The sequence below is a fragment of the Phaseolus vulgaris genome, chromosome 10 (genome assembly GCF_000499845.2).
Source record: "Phaseolus vulgaris cultivar G19833 chromosome 10, P. vulgaris v2.0, whole genome shotgun sequence".
NCBI lineage: Eukaryota > Viridiplantae > Streptophyta > Magnoliopsida > Fabales > Fabaceae > Phaseolus > Phaseolus vulgaris.
This window is the reverse complement of record NC_023750.2, coordinates 25,753,309-25,775,370: the sequence shown is the minus strand read 5'-3', so window position 1 is coordinate 25,775,370 and position 22,062 is coordinate 25,753,309. Positions and strand designations below refer to the sequence as shown.

Sequence of the window (22,062 nt, the reverse complement as noted above, 5' to 3'; positions counted from 1 at the left end):
TTCAAAACCTTTAAGCCAGCTAAGTGACAAACAACCAACTATATCGATAATTCAACCGGTTGTTTTCCCTTTGCTTAGAAAAACACTTTGTTTCTTTAAAACAAATTGGCCAAGCTTTATGCAAGGATTAAGAAGTGATCTTTACATAGATTCTAAACATTCTAATCTAAACTCAAACCAAAAGCAACACAACTTCAAACTCCATCTTGGATTTGAAACATCAAAGCTCCCATGCTCAACAGTATTGTATGTTCCTCAATTCACCTATAACATAGGTTTCATGCCACCAAAACCACTTCACACATTAAAAAGAGATGGCTAACATATTCTTCCTTTTTACCACACATTACATACAACATGCTATCTAGATGTACTCCCCAAGGGCCTAACTTATCTTTGGTTGTTACTTTGTTGTTTAACACTCTCCATTAAAGTAAGTGAACATAAGGGAGGGCTTTAATTTTCCAAAAGTGTTCATATAAAAACATTTCTTCTCCACTTAAATCATTCAAAATTTTGTTATAAGCTTATTTTACCGTGTAACATGTGTCACATCAGTCTTCCATTGTCATTCATCATCTCCTTCTTTACGCAATTGTATACCATCTAGCTCTTGTAATAACCTATTTATTTGTCCCTTTTCCATTCAAATCGTCTACGTCTCCAATTCATGATTTGTTACAATTAAGGGAAAATAGAGAGAAACACTTATCTGTGAGCATATAAGAAATTCCTTGATGAATTGTCATTTTATTATTTTTGATGTGATCTTTGAAGTTGATCGTATCCATATTTTGCTATATTTGAATTTAGAAGTAACATAAGTTTCTAATTTAATCTGTTGTTTAGTGAATTAAGCGGTTTTGATATTTAAATTAAAAAATGATTTAGTTATATTCATTTACTTTGCTTGAGGTCAAGCAAGATTCTAAGTTGGGGGAAGTTGATAACTGCCAGATTTCAGTAATATTTCATATTAAAATACATACAGTTATGAATATTAATTGATAAAATAACCATAAAATAACCCCTAATTTATGAATTTAAACCTGTTTACATATTTTGTGATTATAATTTGTATAAGAATGATTTATTCCTAAATTTTTATTAATTTCAGGATTTTAGGGAAGAATGGAGATGGAAGGGCAAAAGAAAAATAGACAAAGCTTAAAAGGGAAGCTGAAATGCACCAACACTCGCCCAAGCCAAAAGCTCCCAGAGTAGTCATCCACAAGTTTGGATACAAATACAATTCATATGTATGCTTCGGTTCTGAATTGCGATACAATGAATATTTTGTTTAAGTATCTTAGTATGAGTGTGGGGCAAATCATAGAAAATTTATATTTTGGGATGGGATAATTGATAAAATAAAGAAAAGATTGGTAGGTTGGAAAGGAAGACACTTATCCTTTGGCTGGAGAATTTGTCTTCTGAAATCAGTGATTACATATCTTCCTCTCTTTTATATTCCTTTCTTTGAAATTCCTACAGTTGTCACAAATACAATTAAGAAAATCCAAAGGCAGTTTTTGTGGGGTTAAGGAAGACAGGGAAGGTGAATAACTTGGGTATCATGGGAAAAAGTGTGCAAATCTAATGAGGATGGAGGGTTTGGGATCTTGGAGATAAGATTTTTTAACATAGTCCTAATAGGAAAGTAGATTTGGCGTTTAGGGACACAAAAGGAAGGGCTTTGGAAAGAAATACTAGTATCTAAATATGGGGGTGGAGAGAAATAAGAAATATAGGAGTAAAAAATGATGAATTTATCTGGTGGAGGGGTATCAAGATTATAGCTAGTATGGAGGAGTGGGGAAGTTGTTTTAAAAATGACATTCAATGGAAAATTGTTAAAGGGAAATATATCAGAGTTTGGGATGACAAATAGGTAGTAACATGCCACTCAAAGACATGTTCCCTAGGTTGTATGATATATCTAGTAACAAAGACACAAAGTTATGTGAAATATGAATGTGGATAAATAATAGTTGGGTGCGGAGTTTAGGGTTATAATCTTATTTTTCATTTCATCTTCATATCACAAACATATTAGAAACATTAATCTTGAGTTCTTTTACAGGGTTATAATGAGGTTGGGCTTCCAAAAAGTATTAGTTTTTAGATAACAAAATGCATATCTTAAAGAAGAAGAACATACCTACAATCCAATTATAGAACATATTTGTTATCGAATCACCATTTTCTTTTGACTTCACACTTTAACTCATTTTATTTATATTTTTTTTCATCATTTTAACATGAATTTTTCTTTTTCTCATTTTCTTTTTTTCTTTTTAACATACTCTTTTTGTTTTGCATCTATGTTCTCCTTCCTTAAACATGACAAAGGGTAGAAAAATATATCATGAAAGGTTTTAGGGTGCAATCATAACAAAAATTCTTGGATCAAAGGGGATATATAAAAAATTAGACTTCTAATAAAATAAAGGTTGGCTATTTGGCCTTGGGTTCCTAATTAAAACAAATGCCTCAATCATCTTTATAATCTTTTATGATGTAATAAAAAAATAAAAATTAAGCAACCACAACTTTCAATTCATCAGTAAAACTCTCAAAATTGTTTAAGGTTCACACACTCACTTGGTTTAATTGGTCTCATTCCTTGTTGTTTTGTCATTCTCTGTTCTAATTAATCATTCTGTTAAATTTTCATGTATCATTTAACTACATTTGAATAGGGATTCAATCATATTTTCTTTTCTAACCTATGTATAATTCATCTCACTATTTAATATTTAAACACGAAGTCCCTTTTTCCACAACTCAAACTTATTATTGTAGTTCTTTTTTATTTGTGGAAAATAAACTAGAAAACTACTCAACAAATAAATTAATATTAAAATTCATTCAAGAAAAATAATTCAAAACATAAAAATAACAAAATAAACAGAAATAAAAAATAAACCAAAAAAAAACTAAAAAGAAAAGAAAAGTAGAAAAATAAAACCATGTTTTTCTCAATCCTCTCTTCCTAAGAAGTGATCCAGCTTTATATTAAAGTATTCATTTACAGGTGTAGATGGCCTTGCTTTGTTTGCTAGATCTGACCCCCTTTAATAATAGAACCTGTCCCTAAGCCAAGCTACATAGGTTGCAAACTGATCGGGAGGCGTATAGGGATTGGGTTGCCTTTAATTTCGTACTTTGGAACCGTCAAACTCATTGAAGCGAATTAGATGTCTTACTCAGGAGAGATTCTATATGTGGAATCTCTCCTATGCAAGATTTATCTCGCTTAGGCAAGATGACTCCAGAGAGCACCCCTTGTTTATCTGCCTAACTTGCCTAGGCAAGATATACCACGCCTAGGCGAGGATCCCTACAAGAAATATTGAGTTAACATTGTCAACCTCGCCTAGGAGAGATATACTGCACCTAGGCGAGGTTCCCTACACAAAAATTGAACTTTTACGTCGTCAAACCCGCCCAAGTGAGACATATGACGCTTGGGCAAGTTTCCCTACATTAAAACATGGTTTTTTAAGCAGTAAAAATAAAAATAAAGACAAATCATCATAAAACTTAAATGTGCACGAGGTTGCTTCCCAGTAAGTGCTTATTTAACTTATAGCTTGATGCTTGTTTCTCTAGGGGTCGTTTAAAAAAATCAGCGTTGTGAAGTTCTCCTTCTCATTACCCAAGTATGGCTTTACCCTTTGACCATTTACTACCCAGCTTCTATGTGATATTGGGTCTTCTAACTCTATTTCACCATAAGGCTTTACCTTTTTCACAATATAAGGGCCTGACCACTTTGATTTAACTTTCCTGGAAAAAGTCTTAATCTAGAGTTGAATAACAACACATATTGATCAATATGAAAATTTCTTTCCATAATCTTCTTGTCATGACATTTCTTTGTGTGTTCTTTATAGAGTCTTGAAGAACTTTAGGCATTTAATCTTATCTCTTCTAGTTCCTGGATTTGCAGTTTTCTCTTTTCCCCAACAGCTTTCACATCTAAATTTAACGTCTTTAATGCTCAATATGCTTCGTATTCTAATTCCACTTGAAGATAGCATGCTTTCCCATTGAAATGGAGAAAGAGTAGTAGGAGTTTTATATGCAGTCTTATAGGCGTACAAAGCTTCATCAAGCTTGATTGACCAATCTTTTCTCGATGAGGCCATTGTTTTCTCTAATATTTTTTTTATTTATCTATTAGAAAGTTCTACTTACCCATTTGTTTGTGGATGATAAGCTGAAGCCACCTTATGACTAACCCCATAATGTTCTAAAACCTTATTCAACTAGGTATTACAAAAATTAGAACCACCATCACTTATCAATACTCTAGGAGTACAAAACCTACAAAAAATATTCCTTTTAAAAAATTTAATGACTGTTTGGAATCTGCATTCTGTGCTGAAAGTGCTTCAACCCATCTAGAGACATACTCAACTGCTAATAATATATATTGATTTGAAAAATAAGATGGCAAAGGTCCTATAAAATTAATGCCTCAACAGTCAAAATCTTCAATTTCTTGAATGTTTTGTAATGGCATCTCATGTCTTTTAGAAAGGCTTCATGTTCTTTGGTACCTATCACATCTTTGTACTAAAACATGTGTATCCTTAAACAACGAGAGCCAGAAAAAACTTGATTGAATAATTTTTGCAGTTATCTTTTCCCCATTAAATTGTCCTTCATGTGATGAATTATGGCATTACCATATAATTCTCTTGGCTTCATCTAGTGGAGCACATCTTCTCAGTAAATTATCTACACTAATTTTAAACAAATGAGATTCATCCCAAACATAATGAGTTGGATAAAAATAGCTCTTTGGAGATAATATTTTTTCTTTATTCTCTCTTCTCCGAAGGATTTTGGAGCGACTAGAGTTTGTGTGGGTGGTCGTTAATTCTCCAACTTGGTGGTGGACGGTGGTGGCGCATGGTTCGTGGGTGCTGGTCGGTATCGCGGTGGCTCTCTACGTATGCATCCAAGGTGTATTCTTTCCTTAAATTTCTTCTTGGAAATTTTATTGTACACAACCAAAGTTGCCACATTTTTCATGTAGCCAGTTCTAATTTGTGGTAAAGTCGCGATTTTTATCAAAATTTGTGGTAAAGTCACGATTTTTATCAACATTTGTGGTAAAGTCAAGATTTTTGGGTGGTACGGCCAGTGGGACGGTGGTGGCTGGCTTGGGCTAGTCCACAACTTGTTAGCCTTTGAGAATCGTGGAGGGCTCGACGGGTTTCCTCATCCCATGGGCTTGTTTGATGGATCGAGAAGTGTTCCGTAATAAGAAAGTGTTTGTTATGCCAGGCCAAAGGTTGACTTTTGCTCAGGCTTTGGGAAATACATGTGACATTCCTTTGTCCCAACTACCTACTCCTTATATTAAGGGAGGCATGGTTGTTGTCCGAGTTGATGAGGCATATTACTTGACTGGTCTTGAGGATTGCAAGACCCATTTACACAATCAGGTTATTCTATCTAAGGGGGATAAACCTCTCACACAACTTGATTTAACTAAAAAGTTGCAACTGGTGTGGAAGGCTCTCAGACCATTGAAAGCAATTCCTCTTGGGAAGGGTTTCTATGAGTTTGAGTTCGCTTCTTTAGAATACATGCGATGGGCCCTCGGGATGGGTTCATTGCAGTTATCTCCTAGTTTCATGAGATTGTTTGCCTGGATAAAAGACTTTGTTCCAGCTACTATGAAGAGTACTAAAACTCGAGACTGGGTTAGAATTTACCATTTACCTTTGGAGTATTGGAGACCAACGACAATATTTTCCATCACCAGAGGTCTTGGTAACCCTTTGTTTTTGGATGATCATACAACGAGAAAGAATAGGGTTTTTTTTGCTAGAGTGTTGGTGGATATTGATATGTTGTCCCCCTCTTCCTGATCACCTCTTGGTTGAACGTCCAGACTTTGCTTGTGTAGCTGATGTGGAATATGAATGGCTCCATCCATTTTGCTCTCATTGTAAGATGATTGGGCATGAGCTTTGATGTGAGTTGATTTTAGGATTGCACATTTTATTGGTTGCTCTTTATTTATGATTTTTTATTTAGCAATTATGGTGAGAACCCTAAGAAGATTCCACTGGACACGAATTTAACCAAGTGGTTAAGTAAAAGTGAAGGTTCACTTCAGAAGGGCAAAGAGAAAAAGACAATTATAAGGTGACAAATGATGCACGAAAATTAAGACAAGGAATAAGTAAAGGAAAAGAATAAAATAAAAAAACAAATTAAAGAGTAGAAAAAGACATATATGGAATGGAAGGATGGCGTAAAGAAAGATAAAAAGAGGAAAATATGAAGAGAGCTTATAGAATAAGAAGGTTGTCACGCCACTTGGAGAAAAGAGGACTCCAAGATGAGTGGTGCAAAGAGTCGCCACTTGAGATGTTACCCACCCAAGATAAGACCCAAAAATGAGAGCTCACAAGTCTCACAAAATCAGTCTTGTAGAGTTTCTTTTCTATATTCAAAATCAAGTGTGAAATACATGAGGTAAGGCACTCTATTTATAGAAGAGAGTGTCTTGGAGAACAAGACAGAGGGGTAGGGGTGTTGTACCGTCCCGTATCAGGGCGTTGACTAAGTCAAGGTCAAAGTCAACGACTGGAAGGTCAAAGTCAACTCAAGGTGTCGCCCAGGTGTAGAGACGCCAAGAGGAAGCGTCGCCAAGGCAGGACAAGGCGTCACTAAGGCATGGCGTCGCCTAGGTGAAGGCGTCGCCCAGGTGAAGGCGTCGCCTAGGTGAAGGCGTCGCCCAGGCGAGGGCGTCGCCAGATCAAACAGTGTAAAAGCAAGGCAATCACGGTGTGGTTCCCCGATACCCATGGGTAGGAAAGACCATGGAGGGAGCGACGTCGTGGGAAAGCCTCAGGTCCCGATATCTCGGGAAAGTGATAAAGAGAAGGAAAAGGTGGCTTCAAGGCCATAGTGATAGTACCAGTGAAGGGCAGCCTGACTCGCGAAGTACCCCTGCCGCCCCAGAGACGCCTTCGGGACAGATACGACCCAAGAGGAAGGTCACGCCCAGGATAACCGGGTGCAGGGTGTGAGAGGAAGGCAGATACGCTCTCAGAGTAAGTGGCTAGATACTTGGGGGCATGAGTTGGCACCCAAAAAGCCACCCCTAGCGCAGTAGCACTCCCAAGCAGGAGGACCCACACGTAGAAACGTCCCCGGATGGGCAGAAACGCCCCCAGATGGGGTCAAGGCGTCGTGAGGCCCTCCACGTATATGACAGCAATGCCGGAATAGAAACACCCTCTAGTCAGGTGCCAGGTAATTAAAGATATTCAATACAGTTTCCCTTTTCAGCATTCAGGTACTATTATGGCTCCCAAGCGTTTCGACGTCTTAAATGCGCTACGTTTCGTAATCAAGCGCTTTAATGAGTGCGTTACGTTTGAGTTTAAAAGCGCTTTAAGGCGCTTTAAATGCTGGGGGGCAGTTTAAATAGCGCTGAGAATGTCGGAAAAAGGGTTGGAACCTTTGGCAAATTGAGGAAAAACTCTTTGGTTGCTTGCTCGTGCTTTAAGGTCACGTACAAGTGATCGGAGAAGATTTCTGCCTAAAGGAGACAACACACACACAGATACACAGTTCTTTTACCACCTTCAGAGTGCCACACGCGGTGCTCAGATACGGGGGTGGACAGTTTTTTGGTGTTTCTTGCTGGTTGACTTGAGCGTCGGAGTGCAAACGGCCGCTAGGGCGCCTCTTTGTCCTCTTTTTTGCAGGAATTCGCAGGCAATCAGTGGGAAGGAGTCCTTAGCTGACGGTTGAGGCCACGCACGAAGACGTCCCGGTCAACCGGACGGAACAGGTGTCATTTGTGAGAAGCCTTTTAAAAGGTAGGTAAAAGAAATCCTAAACCTAGAAGCACTTGTCATGAAAGGTGGGCTTGGCACAAGCCCAAATTGTTAGAATTATAGGGCAAAAACAAGAGGGAGGGTCAAGTGTTTCTGAAAGATTTTCGCAAGTACTGAAGGTAAAGTGAAAGGCAATGAAGAATTAATCAATGAAAAATCTGTCCAGCCAAATATGAAACTGATTTTAAGCTTGATGTAGAAATTCAACCGGTTGTTTTTATCACCAGATTTATCAAAACAGATTTAAAGAAACTGATTTATCAGCAATGAAGAATTAATCAATGAAAAATTTGTCCAGCCAAATATGAAACTGATTTTGTACCGACCCGTCCTCGGGCGTTGACCAAAGTCAAACATACGATGGGACCCACCAAGGGGTTCCAAGGAGGAAAGTTAGTGTGTTGACCGCTTTGAGCATCGCCATGTTTGGGGATCGCCATATATGGGTGTCACCATGTATGGGCGTCGCCATGTATGGGCGTCGCCATGTGTGGGCGTCGCTAGGTTTAAGCGTCTCCCACCTTAAAGGCGTGACTCGTTGTCCTAAGAGCGCGCTTTGGTCCCGATGGTGCCAACCTTCGAAACCCATGGGTAGGGAAGACCGTGGAGGGGGAGGCACGATAAGAGGCCACGGTACGGGCGAGGAGGCCTCGGGCCCCGGTACCTCAGAACAGTAATAAAGAGAAGAGAAAGGTGGCTTCAAGGCCATATTCCCAGTACCAGTAGGGAGTAACCTGACTCGTGAAGTACTCATGTGTGAGGTGTAGGACGTGGCTACCCGCGCCACCTTTGGAGAATCCCTAGGACACATACGACTCGGGAGAGGGCCACACCGCAGGGGTAATCCACGCGCATGGTACGAGAGGGAGACTGATATACTCCCTGGGTGAGTGACTAGAGGCTGGGGCGCATGAGTTGGCACCCAGGTAGTCACCCCTTACGCCGGATGCACTTCGAGGAAGGAAGACTTGCGCGCTGGGATTTACAGCGTCGTAAGGCCTTCCACGTGGAGTTATGCTTAAGTCAGAGAAGCCACGTGGCAGTAAGCACTGAAACCCAAGGTATATAAGCTTTTCTGGAAGCTTAGTAAGGTACGTTGTAATCATTTGCACGCTTACACACTGTACGCACGAGTGATTTGAGTACAAGAGAGAAGTTCGTTAGAATTCAGTTACGCGCCTTCAGAACATCGCAGTTACGGTGTTCTAATACGGAGGTGCATAGTGTTTTCTGTCTACTGACTTGATCATTGGAGTGCAAACGGTCGCGAGGGCGCCCTTTGTTCTCTCTGTTTCATGTACTCACGACGGTGTAGGGTGAAGATCTGGAACTAAGACGAAGGTGTTCTTGATACGCGAGTCACAGCTACGCATGAATCACATTCTGGTCAACCGGCAGGAACATTTGGCGCCCACCGTGGGGCGGATCTAAAACATCTGTCCCACCGCAAGTGTTAAGATGTTCAGTAGCAGTTTTCGAGAAGTTTTCCAAGAATCTTGCAAGGTTCACCGTTCATCTTGAAGTTTACGCAGTTTCACCGATTGCTTTCGGTCCAGTTCAAGTTTTCGTTGTTCGTCGTTGAAGTTTCGCTCAGTTCCACCGTTTGTTCGCGTTTTCATTTAGTTTCACCGATCGTTCTTTAGTTTGGCCCAGTTTCTACCGATTCTTTTCGGTCTTCATCAGTTCCAACCGTTCGTTCCCCAGTTTTCTTGAGTTTGTACCGTTCGTTCGTGATTCCGCTCGTTTTCACCGAAGGATTTTCAAGAACCACTGTTACAGTTCGAAGTTCTTCAAGAAACTGCAAGAATGAGGACAATAAGGCAAAGTTCGATGCGCGCTGAGAGCGGTGACATGACCATGCGGCAGGTCATGGATATGATGCAAGGCCTGCAGGAAGCGATGGCGGCATCAAAGGTTGAGCAAGAGCGTATACAGGCAGATTTGACGGCGTCGCAGGCAAGGAATGAAGAGTTGTGTCGCGTGAACGAAGAGTTGCGCCGCGGGTTGCGTGACCACCCTGGGAGTCGTGAAGCAGAAGATCGCGAATGTTTCATGCCGTTCTCACAGTCGACCTGAAAAAGGCGTGCCCCAAGGACTCGTATCCTCTGCCCAGCATCGACACGTTGGTAGAGAGCGCCTCAGGCTGTAAAATGCTGAGTTTCTTGGATGCATTCTCAGGGTACAATCAGATCAAGATGCATCCACGCGATGAGAGCAAAACGACGTTCATGACCGAGACGTGTAGTTACTGCTACAAGGTCATGCCGTTCGGGCTGAAGAATGCAGGCGCCACCTACCAGAGGTCAATGGATAGGATCCTTGCACCTATGCTGGGAAGGAACGTGCAAGCCTACATCGACGACATGGTGGTGACCTCTCAGGAAAGAGGGCGACAAACAGCTGATCTGGAAGAGCTGTTCGCCACGATAGTTAAGTACCGCCTCAAGCTGAACCCAGAGAAATGTGTCTTTGGGGTGGAGGCGGGAAAGTTTCTGGGATTCATGCTCACTGAGCAGGGAATAGAGGCAAACCCCGATAAGTGTGTGATCTTGCCGGTTGACCTGAGTGCAAGAGTCTTGCCACGTCAAAGGATGCTCCTCTCGATCAGCTTCGCACCACGTTAGCCTCTGTCCTTCACGCCTCAATTCCTCGCAAGAACCTGAAGAAAACAGAGTGGCGCCACTGCGACCGATCGCGCTCCGACGCTCAAGTCAGTGACGGAATCACCAAAAACTAAGAGAGAAAATCTAAACTCAAGGAACCGTGCGCAGTGAATCTCTGTGTACTCGAAAGTATTCTCAAAGTGTACTCAAGTGTTCTCAAAAAGCGTACCTCAAAGTCTGTTAAGAGTTCCTTATATACCTGAGCACTTTCTCTCTCCTGACGGTTATACCTCTGGACACGTGGCTCGCATCCAGCTGTACACGTGTTGCCATCTGGAGCCCCCTTCTACTTGAGCGTCACCTCTACTCTTCAAGCTATTCAACTAAGTTACCCATGCAAGGAGTAACTTGGTGCATAGCTTCCTTGGAGCGCGACCCCTTGAAGCGGCGAGTACGGGGTGTCACCATGCACACCTTCTCTGTGGTCTCGCCTGCCGCTATCACGATATGCTTCACTTGCACATCGTGCATGTTCTGGGAAACTGTTCCCTTGCCTCGACCTCTAGCTAGGGAATGATCATCTAATAACCTCGTCCTTCGTACTTGTACCCCTTGAAAGCCTTAAGCAAGCCTTCCTGATCTTTCGGAGATGTGCCCCTTTAGGCGGTCTCTAACCACTTGATCGCCTAAAACTCACATACGGCGACTATGACGCAAGCCTGGTGACCGCCGGTTAGAGATCGAAGAACGCCAAGCCAACAATTGGCGACTACACAGACTTTCCGATGTACTTCCCTTCTGTCAGCCAGGTGCCCCGTTCAACACGCCTATATTATCGCTGCTTGCTGCCACATCCACTTCCGATCACCTGATCGGTACACAAGCCCCCCATACTTAAGCTGAGACTTGTCCAGCGAAAAGACTAAGAAGTCAAATCATCATCGACCTACGTGGCGCTTGTACGGATCTCCGTACGTTCGTACCCTTTGCCTTTCTGACGCTCCACCAACCCCTTCTTTAATCAAACGACACGTGGCTTCATAAACGGTCGTTTTCAATTGCCGTTTGCGCTTCCCACAACGTTCGAAAACCCTTAAACCCTTCGCACTATTCACTGTTCCATCATCTTTCTTCATCCTCAAGCATCCCAAACGCTCTCTCTGCGAACCCCGAAACTCCTCGTCTCTCTCAATCTTCAACTTTCTTCAGCGCTCATCCGATCATAAAAAAGGTAACCCTTTTGCTCTTCTTATTGGTATTTGTTGCATTTTAACCGATTTGCATCATCCATTATCTGTCTGAAGCATACGCTGTGGGTTGTTATTCTTTTTTCTTGTAACCTAAGGTTTCGTCCCTGATAACGTCCATCCCAGCGAACCCTCAGTCGTTCGTTCTATCTTCTTCGTCCCCAATCGAGTCATTCTCTGCTAGCTTCATTTCATCCCTTTCTCTTTCCTTTGCAGTTCCTGTGATGGCTCACACGAAGTCCACCGCTAGCCCTCCTTCTTCATCGCGAAACCTTCTACCCAAAACTCGTACGGTTGTCCCTGGGACAAATTCTCCATCAACACGCGACCCATCACGAGCCTCTGGTGCTCCCTCTACTCAGGCTGAGAGGCCTACCTCTTCTCACGCCAACCCTACCCAGGTAACTCCACCACTCGCCAGAGGAGCCTCCCTTCCTCCGCAAGACTATAAGGAGCTCTATCCTTGGGCCACCCCAACTCTGCTAAAAGAGACCTCCTCGATAAACACTGAGTTGGGCGTGCACCAATTGAGGAAAGGAGATCAACCCGACCTTTCCTTCCACAAGGAGCATGACAGCAAAGTGGCCGTGCTGCCCTGTCTCCCGGGTGAACCGATCTGCGCGGACGATAAGGGGAACAACGGCGAGTTGTTCTGCTTCATCTACACTACCTTGTTCAAGAAAGTGAAGCTTAGGCTTCCTTTTACTCGTTTTGAGAGAGATTTGCTGACCGAGCTCAACATCGCCCCTGCCCAGCTTCATCCCAACAACTGGGCGTTTGTAAGGGCGTTCCAAATTCTTTGTGCGCACTTGTTGTTGCCGGCCTCAGTCGACGTCTTCCTCTTCCTGTTTGAGGCAAAGAACCCCGGAGATCGCCTCTGGGTCAGCTTGAACGGGATTGCTGGGAGATCAATCTTCTCAATCTTCCAGCAATCTTATAAAGACTGGAAAGGGAAGTTTGTGAAGGTGTGCCAGAATTAGCAAGACCCTTCCCTGCTTGACGGCTTCCCTTTGTACTGGGTAAACAAGGGAAACAAGGACTCTAAGGACAGCTTCAGGAGACCAAGGAGCCCTGACAACATGGGGGAGCTAGACAAAGATCTTTGTCTCTTCTGGAAGAGCGTGGCTGCCGTCAACATCACTTTCCCCACTGCCTCAATTATTCCCTACGAGTTCTTCGAGAGCCAACTCGAAATACACATAGGTTAGCCCCTACTCCAGTACCAAGTCTCTTACTTCGAGTTAACACTAACTTAGCGTCTTCACCACTCTATTTTGGCATCCCATTATTCTGTGTTGACCTTGATCTTTCATCCATGTACTACTTGTGTCATCTTTGTATGAATGCACTTGCATGTTTTGCTTCTGCCTTGGTTGGTAATCTGTTTTTTACCTTGTGCAGATAACATGTTGGGAAAAGGGAAACTGGCGGAATTGAGGGCGATCGCCCGATCCCACAAGCTCGCGGCGGGCTCCCAAGCTGTGCCCAACCCGGTGGTGGCGATCGCCGCTACTCAAGGCAAAACTCCTCCCCGAGGTCCAACTTCTTCTGGGGTACTACCCGCCCCAGAAAGGAAAAAGCTAATCTTGAGGAGACCTAAAAGGAAAACTCCTCAGGTGGTGCAAGAGGAAGAAGATGATGATGAGGAAACCGAGGATGGCCTCGTCGCTAAGAGGAAAAGGGTGGCCACCTCTACACCACCTACACTCCCAACACCAACATCGCCCTCACCTCCAGCTCCATTACAACCAGTCCAAGCAATGCCCCTGGCCGCCGCACCCTTAGTGGTTGAAAGCAGCGACCCTAACTATGTAGAGAACCCTCTGAGCGCCTCAACACCGTTCGTATCTGTCGGAGAGGGTCCTCCTTCAACCACATCTATCACTGGGGCCGCATTAGGAGGAGATGAGGGCACTCAGGTCTCGCCAATATTGATAACCGAATCCCCGACCTCACCACCACGCCTAGAAGCCCCTTTCGCCCTACAAACTCAAGAGGGTGGTGGTGAAAGTCAGCACCAAACTCCTCCACCACCTCCAGCAGCAACCCCAAGCCTCCCAACTTCCTTTGAAGAGACCTTGAGGCCCTTCACATCCCAACTGAAGACTATGGCGGAAGATCTTCCCTTGCTTGTATCAAGAGCTGTGAAGAACTCCCTCAAGAAGCTTCAAGAGGAGAACTCCGCGCTCAAGGAGTCAAATCTGATGATAAGGGCTGAGGCTGAGCTCACGTGCAACTTGCTGATGACTGAGCTGGAGCACTCGAGGCTGGAGGATGCAATGGACGCGGATCTAAGAAGCACGCGCAAGGAAGCCTCAGACCTGCGCCAAAAACTGCACCTCCAACTCCAAGAGAAGATTGACTTGGAGAGCAAACTGGTCCCATATAGGCTCAAGGTGGCAGATCTGGAGGCTGCAAAAAAGGCGGAAGCGTCCAGGGTGGAGAACCTCGAGAAGAGATCGGCAGATCGGGAGATTCTCCTTGGGAAGGTCGAGAAGGAAAGGGACAATGCTCTCGCTGAGCTCGCCGAAGCTCGCGAGGAGGCCAAAAAGATTACTACAGAGTTGGGCCAAGCTCGGGACGAAGGCAAAAAGGCTGCTGAAGAACTCGCTCGAGCTCGTGAGGAAGCGGAAGAGCTGAAGAAGCAAACACACGAACTCGAGCAGAGCGCTGCCCAAGTCCTCACCGCCGAGTTCGACGCCGCTCTGGAGCAAGTAGCATGCCAGTATCCGGACCTCGACCTTTCCATGGTGTCGATCAGCAACGAGGTGGTGGATGGGAAGATTGTACCCTCTGAAGACTAGCTACCTTCCTCCATCACCTCTTCTTTGTAAAGACTTTTATCTGTAATGACGCTGCTTATGCAATTGTTTTTATATGCATGCAAACTTGAACAGTCGCTACTTATATGATTTTCACTTCTCGTATATCGTCTTTCTATTTACTTTGCACGCTTTTACCTTTATTTGTTGTGTGGTTTACCAACATATGGTGAGACTTACTCAAACGAATTAACTCAGCAACATTCGAGCCTCACCTTTCACACACTGCTTCGATCTTGAATAAATTGTTAATCTTATAACAACTTATCAAACTGTTAACTCAAAGTAAACTTGAGCAACTATTAACTCTTTAGCGATGACATTTAATATAACTTGTGAACTCAAGGCAACAAACCTTAACATAAGTTACTTACTAGGCAACAGGTTTTAACTCAAACTAGTATCAAAATACAGTTTACCTGATCTGCCCAGCAAAGTGAGCCCTTATTCCTGTCATCACCTGGAATTCTTCTTATCGCCGTAGGGTTCTGGCGATGTGACCTTTCTTACCTTCATAACTTGACCATTGTTCCCTCATCTAGGGGGTAGAGGCGCCTTTCGGATCCTTCTCTACCTCCCTGAGTTTCAGAACAATGAGCTGGATAGTGAGGTGTTCTCTTTGAACCTACCTTAGCTATCTTTTTAACTTCTTTCACCCTTCACGCCATACCTGAACTCGTTCAAGACGAGAAGGATTTTATCTATCTTCACACCGCCTACAAGCGTGGAAGCTTTCTCTGGTCTTACTGAGTCAATATTGATGTTTCACTTAAAGGGGGGAAAGGCGTTTTCCTTCCCTTCCCACTGTTTAAGGTCACGAACACCCTTGACCTTTCAGTTCATCTTGCCTGAACTCACTCTGAGGTGAGAAGGACTTTTTCTGGTGCCTCGGCTTGCCCAGGGTGTACATCTCCTCCCCTCTGGACGCGCTGAGGACTTTTAATCTTGCCTCTATCTGCTTGTGCAGAGAGGTCTTTCGATCTGTTCTTGCCTGCACTCGCTCAAAGGCGAGGAGGACTTCCTCTGTTCTCGCCTGCACTCGCTCAAAGGTGAGGAGGACTTCTTCTGTTCTCGCCTGCACTCGCTCAAAGGCGAGGAGGACTTTTTTCTCTTCTTGCCTGCACTCGCTCAAAGGCGAGGAGGACTTTTCTCTTTCTCACCTGCACTCGCTCAAAGGCGAGGAGGACTTTTTCTCTTCTTGCCTCAAGACGCACGAAAGCGTTGAGGTCTTTAGTCATCACTGGTGCCTCCGATCGCCGAAAGACGATGAGGACTTTAAAACTTTAACTACTGCCGCCGATCGCCGAAAAGCGATGGGGACTTTAAAACTTTAAACTAATGCCGCCAATCGTCGAAAAACGATGGGGACTTTAAAACTTTTAACTGATGCCGCCAATCGCCGAAAAACGATGGGGACTTTAAAACTTTTAACTAGAAAGCATGCAGCATAACTTTGTCGTTGCCTTAGATCACGTTCGAGTGATAAGGTCTTTCTTCTGAAAACTTTCAAAACCACAAGCATGCAATCTTAGAAACTTTAAACTTTGAAAACTCTTCTTTATTGGGTGGCCTCATTAAAAACCCTCCTTAGGGAAAAAAGAGTGCCCCCTTCAAACTGTTTTAACAGAAAGCATGTAAATCTCTTCACGTTCGTTTTTACTTACAAAGCTTTAACTGTAATATAATTTGAGATGCGTGGCGTTCCAAGTGCGAGGGATCGCCCCTCCTTCTAACGTCTCTAAGCGGTAGGCGTCGTTCCCGAGCACCTCGGTTATTCTGAACGGTCCCGTCCACTTAGGCGATAACTTGTTCTCCATCTTGTACTGATGGGCCTTCCTCATCACCAGGTCGCCCCCTCTAAACTTCCTTGGCATTACCTTAGAGTTATACCTTCGCTCAATCCTCCTTTTTACTGCCTCGGCCTTTACTCTTGCCTCTTCCCTGACCTCATCCAGTAAATCCAGATTCAATCTTCTTTCTTTGTTCGAGTCTTCCGCCACAAAGTTCTGGAATCTCGGCGAGCTTTCCTGGATCTCAACTGGAATGATCGCATCACATCCATAAACCAAGCTAAACGGGGTCTCGTGGGTTCCTAACTGTTTAGTGGTATGATACGCCCAAACTATGCGGGGTACCTCTTCAGCCCACGATCCCTTAGCTTTCTCCAGTCTTCTCTTTAAACCTCTCAGCAATACTCGATTGGCAGACTCTACTTGGCCATTTGTCCGTGGGTGCTCGACGGATGCAAACACCTGCTGTATTCCCACCTCTTCGCATAGCTTCTTCAACAGGTGACTCGCAAACTGAGTTCCATTGTCCGACACTAGGCGTTTAGGCACGCCAAACCGGCACACGAGATTCTTCTATACAAAGCCTTCGATCTTATGTGCAGTGATTTGGGCTACTGGCTCCGCTTCGATCCACTTGGTGAAGTATTCAATCGCCACCACCAAGTACTTCATCTGCCTGACCGCCAATGGGAAGGGTCCCAGAATGTCAATTCCCCAAGTATGAAACGGCCAAGGGCTGTAAAATGACTTCAGCTCTTCTGGAGGTGCCTTGTGCCAATCGGCGTGCTGCTGATATTGCTTGCAACATTGTGCATATTTCTTGCAGTCCTCCCTCATCGTTGGCCAGTAATAACCTGCACGGAGAGTTCTTGCAGCCAGAGCTCGACCCCCGACGTGACTCCCACATATGCCTTCATGGAGCTCGGCCATAATTCTTGTACATTTTTCTCCGTGCACACATTCTAGGAGTGGGTGTGTAAACCCAAACCTGTACAGCTCGCCGTCGATCACGGTGAACTTGCTGGAGTTCTTCTTTATCTTCCTAGCCTCCGTCGGATCCAGCGGGAGAACGCCATCTGCCAGGCAGCGCTGGTATTGCGTTATCCATGTGTCCGGCTTATGCGTAGCGCAGACCTGCGCCACGTTCACCCTCTCCCCTCGACATGCTCTTATTCTCGGCGATCTCAAGGTTTCCTGGGTCAAGGACCTGTGACTCCTCGCCGCTTTCTCCGTCGACTTGCTTATCTGAAGAACCTGGTGGTCTGCCACAAACGCCCTGGGCGTCTTCAGAGTTTCTTGAATAACTTTCCTCTGCCTACCCCCCTTGCTCGAACTGGCGAGCTTGGCTAGCAAGTCAGCTCGGGCATTTTGCTCTCTCGGTACATGCACCACCTCAAACGAGGCAAAGGAACCCTTCAACTCCTGCACATACTCCAAGTAAGCCGCCATTTGTGGATCCTTGTCCTGGAACTCGCCTGTTACTTGTCCCATGACCAACAATGAGTCACTCTTAGCCATCAATACCCTAGCCCCCATCTCCTTGGCCAACAAAATGCCTGCGATCAACGCCTCATATTCTGCTTGATTGTTACTAGCTTTGAAGGCAAACCTCAGGGATTGTTCTATCAGCACGCCGTTGGGCCCTTCTAGAATGACTCCAACACCGCTACCTTGCTGGTTAGACGATCCGTCCACCGAAAGTACCCAACGAAAATCGTCCCCCTCAACTCGTGCTGCTTCCGACGAGAGCTCGACCACAAAATCAGCGAAAATCTGCCCCTTGATCGGTCCTCGGGGTTTGTATTTGTTGTCGAACTCCGACAGCTCCACTGCCCACTTCACCATTCTCCCAGCTACATCGGGCTTCTTTAAGACTTTCTGGATAGGCAAGTCAGTCATCACCAACACTGTAAAACTGTGGAAATAGTGGTGCAACCTCCTCGCCGAGAATACGACCGCCAGTGCAGCTTTCTCGAAGGCCTGATACCTTACTTCTGGGCCTTGTAACACCTTGCTAACGAAGTAGATAGGTTTCTGAGCCTGATCTTGATCTTGGGCGAGCACCGCACTGACCGCCCTGTCAGTTACAGCAAAATACAACCTGAGAGGGGTTCCTACCAAAGGTTTGCACAAAACCGGCGGGCTCGCCAGGTACTCTTTAAGCTTCACGAAAGCTTCTTCACATTCCTTCGACTAGACAAACTTATTGCTTCGCCTTAAGCATTGGAAATACGAATGGCCTTTCTCTCCACTAGCTGACACGAAACGAGATAGGGCGGCCATCCGACCTGTAAGCTGCTGCACCTCCTTCACGGTAGCCGGGCTTCTCATTGCCAAGATGGCAGCACACTTATCAGGATTTGCCTCAATTCCTCTCTCAGTCAAGAGGAAACCCAAGAACTTCCCTGCCTCTACGCCAAAAATGCACTTCTCGGGGTTTAACTTTAATTTGAACTTGGCGATCATGGTGAACAACTCCTCCAGATCTGAGATGTGCTTGTTTTTTTCTAACGAGGTCACAACCATATCATCTACGTATGCTTGCACATTCCTTCCCAGCATCGGTGCAAGTACCTTATCCATCAACCTTTGGTACGTGGCCCCCGCATTCTTCAGCCCAAAAGGCATCACCTTGTAGCAGTAGCACGATCTCTCAGTCATGAAGGCGGTCTTCTCTTCATCCATGGGATGCATCTTTATCTGGTTGTACCCTGAGAAGGCGTCCAGAAAGCTCAGCAACTTGCACCCTGTTGCGCTGTCGACCAGGGCATCTATACTTGGCAAAGGGTATGAATCCTTTGGACAAGCCTTGTTTAGGTTTGTGAAGTCGACGCACATGTGCCACTTCCCGTTGCTCTTCTTTACCAGCACGACATTAACTAACCACTCAGGGTACTGGACCTCCCTGATATGTCCTGCGGCGAGGAGCTTTTGCGTTTCATCCCTAATCGCCTGTCTCCTCTCCTCATTAAACTTTCTTCTTCTCTGTCGCACTGGTCTGACCTGTGTGTCCATTGCTAGGTGGTGACACAGGAAATCGGGGTCGATTCCCGGCATGTCTGAAGCAGACCATGCAAAAGCATCCAGATGTCTTCTATCAGCTTGGCGATCTGGTCTTGGAGCTGACCTTCCAAAGATCTTCCCAACTTGAAGACCTTGCCCCCGATCTCCCTCTCGAGCCACTCCTCGACGGGTTTGGGCCTGGTTTCACTGGCGATCACCGCCTTAGCGATTCCCGATTCCCTAGCCTCCTCTAGGCGGTTTCTCGCTTCTTCTTCCCGACCGGCGTTCTTTCCTTCAACCTCAGCGTCTACCATGATAACATCGCCTTCGGCGGTCACTTCCATCGTCGCATCAACAACTCGCCCTTCTATTGGCCTGGGCTCCACACCGGGTGGCGGCGTCGTGGTGATGTAGCTCACTGACCTCTTATTCTTGAGGCTATTTTCGTAGCACTTCTTTGCCTCCTTTTGGTCAGATCTTATGGTGATCACCACCCCCTCCATTGAGGGCAACTTAACCTTCATGTGCCTGGTTGAGGGCACAACTCCTATTCTGTTGAGGGTCGGCCTTCCCAACAGAATGTTATACGCCGAGGGGGCATTCACGACGAGGTACTTGATCTTTTCCGTCCTCGAGGCCGCCTCGTCTGTGAATGTAGTTCTCAACTCAATGTACCCCCTGACCTCCACCTGGTCACCAGCGAACCCATACAAGCATCCTCCGTAGGGCCTTAACTGGTCAAGGGGTAATTGCAGTTTGGTGAAAGTCGGCCAGAACATGACATCTGCCGAGCTTCCTTGATCCACCAGTACCTGGTGGACCTTCCTTCCCGCCGTGACTAGTGAGACAACTATGGGATCATTGTCATGAGGTACAACGTCCCTGAGATCCTCTTTCGTGAACGTAATGTCCACATCTGGCGAGTGATCTTCGAACAAATCTACTGCCATCACAGACCTTGCATATTTCTTCCGCTGTGATGCAGTGCATCCACCACCTGAGAAACCTCCAGCGATGGTGTGGATCTCGCCGTGAGTGGGCATTTCATGCTGCTGACCCTCACTGCTCGCCGGCTGAGAGCTCGACGCTTGCCTCGTCCTCTTGTCCAACAGGTAGTCATTCAAGAAGCCACTCTTGACCAAATCGCCGAGCTGGTAACCCAGGGCCAAACACGAATCAAGGGTGTGACCAAAACTCTGGTGGAATTCGCACCAGGCGTTTGGTTTTGGCCCTAACACCTTGTCGCCAACTTTCTCAGGTGCCTTAAGCCTGGCCGCTATGTTGGGAATGGCGATCAGGTCCACCAACCCCATGACGAACTTGTACCTGGGTGGGCGATTAAACTCCCTAGGGCGCCCTGGGCCCCTTCCCTTGTTTTTCTTTGGATCGTAAGGATGGCGAGTCCTTTGATCCTTTTTAGCCGTCGCCGTCTCCAGCACCCTCTGCGGCTGAATTCTAGTCTGGGCCCGTGGCCTAGCAGGAGCCACGCTCCCTCTCTTTTCGGCGACCTCACTCTCGTCGGCGATGTGGGCCACAGCAAGTCGCCGAACTTCAGCAAACGTGGCGGGGTGGCCCCTAATTAGCGCCTCACAGAAAGGTCCAGGTAGTACGCCCTTTTTGAAGGCGTATACCAACATCTCCTCGTCTTTGGTAGGCGAGCGGACCATCTGTGCTCCAAAACGATTCAGATATTCCTTGAGAGACTCTCCCTGATACTGCCTCACGTCGAACAAGTCGTAAGACACCCTAGGTGGCGCCTTGTTTACAATGTACTGGTCGACGAAAAGCTTCGAAAACTGTTGGAAATTGGTTATGTGACCTGTAGGCAGGCTAACGAACCATTCCAGCGTTGTTCCCTGAAGCGTGCTCATAAACATCTTGCAATAGACAGCATCTGAGCCTCTTGACAGCATCATCTGCGTGTGGAACGCATTGAGATGTGCTTCAGGATCCTCCACGCTGGTGAAAGAAGCTTTCACAGGTACCACGCTCGCAGGGATCGCCGTGTCCGTGATCGCCTGAGCAAACCTATTCAACGGTTGTGCATCCTCTCTGCTCGTGGAGAGCTTGACGCAATTCCTCAGTGACCTTGCTGAGCTCCTCATTTCTGGCCTGAGAGGCGACCAGGTCTTCGTGCATCTTCACTTGCTCTACGCGCGATGCCTCCACATTTGCTTGCAACGCGCGCATGATCTCCATCATTTGCGCCATGGTCATGGCGCCTTCTCCAGCGGTTGGCACATCAAACTTCTCATCTTTCTCGTGAAATATCAACAAATCAAACTTCAGCGACCAAAACCTTCACCAGCGAAACGATCGATCCAGCAATCAATCGGTCAAAACCTCTTAAAATCCAAAGAACTTCCAAGAACGCAACCACAACAGCACGAGATTGATTCGGATGCCATAACCTCCATAAAAACTTGCAATCTCAACACGAACCTACTGCTTCTCCACCAAAACTCCCGATTCACCGGTCAGAAACACGAACGAACGGTAAAGACTTCAATTTACCGATTGAAACTCGCACAAGCGGTAAGAAACTTCAAACTACCGATCGAAAACCCAAACAAACGGTGGAAAACGCCAAAAATTGTTGCACCAGCACACAACCACACAAAAACTGCAAAAACTTCAAGAAACTCACGCTGTGGATGGGAAACACGCTGTGGTGGGCGCCTAATGATCCTGCCGGTTGACCTGAGTGCAAGAGTGTTGCC

The 22,062-nt window shown here is 45.6% G+C and overlaps 2 protein-coding genes across 2 annotated transcripts; one reads left to right on the top strand and one right to left on the bottom strand.

Moving 5' to 3' along the window:
* The first annotated feature begins 5,255 nt into the window (after positions 1-5,255).
* On the top strand, positions 5,256-5,891 carry LOC137817586 (uncharacterized). Its single transcript, XM_068620872.1, has one exon. It carries the CDS (start codon positions 5,256-5,258, stop codon positions 5,889-5,891), a length of 636 nt encoding a protein of 211 aa, XP_068476973.1.
* A 12,210-nt stretch (positions 5,892-18,101) lies between these two features.
* LOC137817580 (uncharacterized) lies at positions 18,102-21,447 on the bottom strand. The gene is made up of 2 exons (XM_068620862.1): positions 20,349-21,447; positions 18,102-18,217 (listed from the first exon to the last, which is right to left on the bottom strand). The coding sequence occupies exons 1-2, from the start codon at positions 21,445-21,447 to the stop codon at positions 18,102-18,104; spliced, it is 1,215 nt and encodes a 404-aa protein (XP_068476963.1).
* Positions 21,448-22,062: the final 615 nt, after the last annotated feature.